The sequence below is a fragment of the Halyomorpha halys genome, unplaced genomic scaffold, assembly GCF_000696795.3.
Source record: "Halyomorpha halys isolate HHAL.00 unplaced genomic scaffold, Hhal_1.1 Scaffold508.1, whole genome shotgun sequence".
Lineage (NCBI taxonomy): Eukaryota > Metazoa > Arthropoda > Insecta > Hemiptera > Pentatomidae > Halyomorpha > Halyomorpha halys.
The window spans coordinates 628798-630423 of NW_027106467.1; the positions used below are offsets into that span (position 1 = coordinate 628798).

A 1626-nucleotide genomic window follows, 5' to 3' on the forward strand; every position below is an offset into this window, starting at 1 on the left:
AATAATAATAATAAAATAAATAATGAATATAATTTAACAACAATCTCTGTATGCTCTAAAACCAAAATTTTACCTTTGGAGCCATTTATGTCAGTATAGACAGTAACATCATCAATGTACAGATCTGGTGTAGTATATAAATGAACCGATCGGTGAATTCCAGCATAGTTGAAGAAATCAAATGTGTATTCCTGAACAGTTTTTTCTCCACTTAATCTTCAAAAGATAAAGAACAAGATGAATATGAATTGTTATTGCAGATCAAAATGGATTACTTACTTAAGAAGAGAACTTACGTTGGTATCTTACTTAATGATCCTTGAGGCACAGTGGTAGGACTTAGTGTATTGTCAACTGCAACAGTTATTCTATTTTCAGTTCCATAATTTAACCACTCAGTTATTTCCTGTTGGAATGGTAGGTGACCAAGATCATGCTGAACTACATGCTTGCCATTGATCCACTAGAAGTAGAAATTAGAAAGGAAACGTTCCAAAATTAGAAACCAATCTGCATAAGTAATTCTGTAATAATTATTAAATGGAGTGAAATGAAAATAACATTTATCCTAGGAGATAGTGTTCCCTTAATATTATAATTTCTAAGAGTACCTGTTTAAATTGTGATAAAGGAGAGTATCACGAGTGAAAGTCTTGGTTAAAGAAGTATGAAGTTAAGAAAAAAAAAGTTGGTAATTTAGTAATTATTAAGTTTATATAAGAATTTTAATTATAATGTTTTGGATGTTACTTTTTTTAAAAATATTATTATCATTATCATACCAAAACAAGCAAACAAAAATCTTTCTGGTGTGGATGCTATTGATTGTAGATGCATTATAAGAACTTGAGGAAAGGGAATAGGAGCGGATCAGTAAGGAAAATCTAATAAGTAAAACTTATTTTTCATTGTGTACCAATGCTGCAGCCTTGTAGGACTTCATCAGAACCACTGGTGTAAATTTCTATAACAAGTGTTGTAGTGTAGTAGTGTGGTGATGCCAGATGATGAATTATTCTTGTTTTACGGCTATTGTGACATAACAATATGGTGTACAAGTTTCACAACAAATTTTGTGATGTAGTAGTGTAGTTGTATAGTATTAGTGTGTTATGGTGGTGTAGAAGTTCCACAATGGTTGTAGTAGTGTATCTCTTCTGCTGGTTTAGAAGTTTCAATCATTATGAAATTTCTATCCCAGTTGGCTTGATGAAGACCTTCAACTTAGGATGAACTGTTGACACACTATAAAAAATTAGTTTTATTTATTGGTGATCTCTTCAAAAAAACTTGATTCTTTTTTGCCTGATTGATAATCAATGTACGTAACCACAGGTAGACATAAGGCAGAAGACTTCCGGCGTAAAGTTTTGGGATCAGAAACCTGATCAAATGTTACTGTAATTAATTTGGATAAAAATAAAGAATATAAGATAATAGGAATATGAAACTGGAAAACAAACAAATATTCTAGCTCACACATTACATTTATAATTATTCATAAACCAATGGATTACAACTTACCACATGTGCAAGGTAGTTGACACTGCTAAACCTGATCCAAACCCGGAGGTGTTCATTTTGCCAGGATTGAGGTACGAAGAAAGTTCTGTCATACCAGACAAA

The 1626-nt window shown here is 31.7% G+C and overlaps 1 protein-coding gene across 1 annotated transcript in view; it reads right to left on the reverse strand.

Annotated features, from left to right (window-relative positions):
• LOC106683720 (beta-glucuronidase) overlaps positions 1–1626 on the reverse strand; it is a gene marked incomplete in the record, with an annotated part of 28603 nt that overhangs the window by 2790 nt on the left and 24187 nt on the right. Inside the window, 3 exon segments of the mRNA XM_067044841.1 lie at positions 74–216; positions 297–463; positions 1525–1626. Coding sequence (XP_066900942.1) covers positions 74–216; positions 297–463; positions 1525–1626 — 412 coding nt within the window.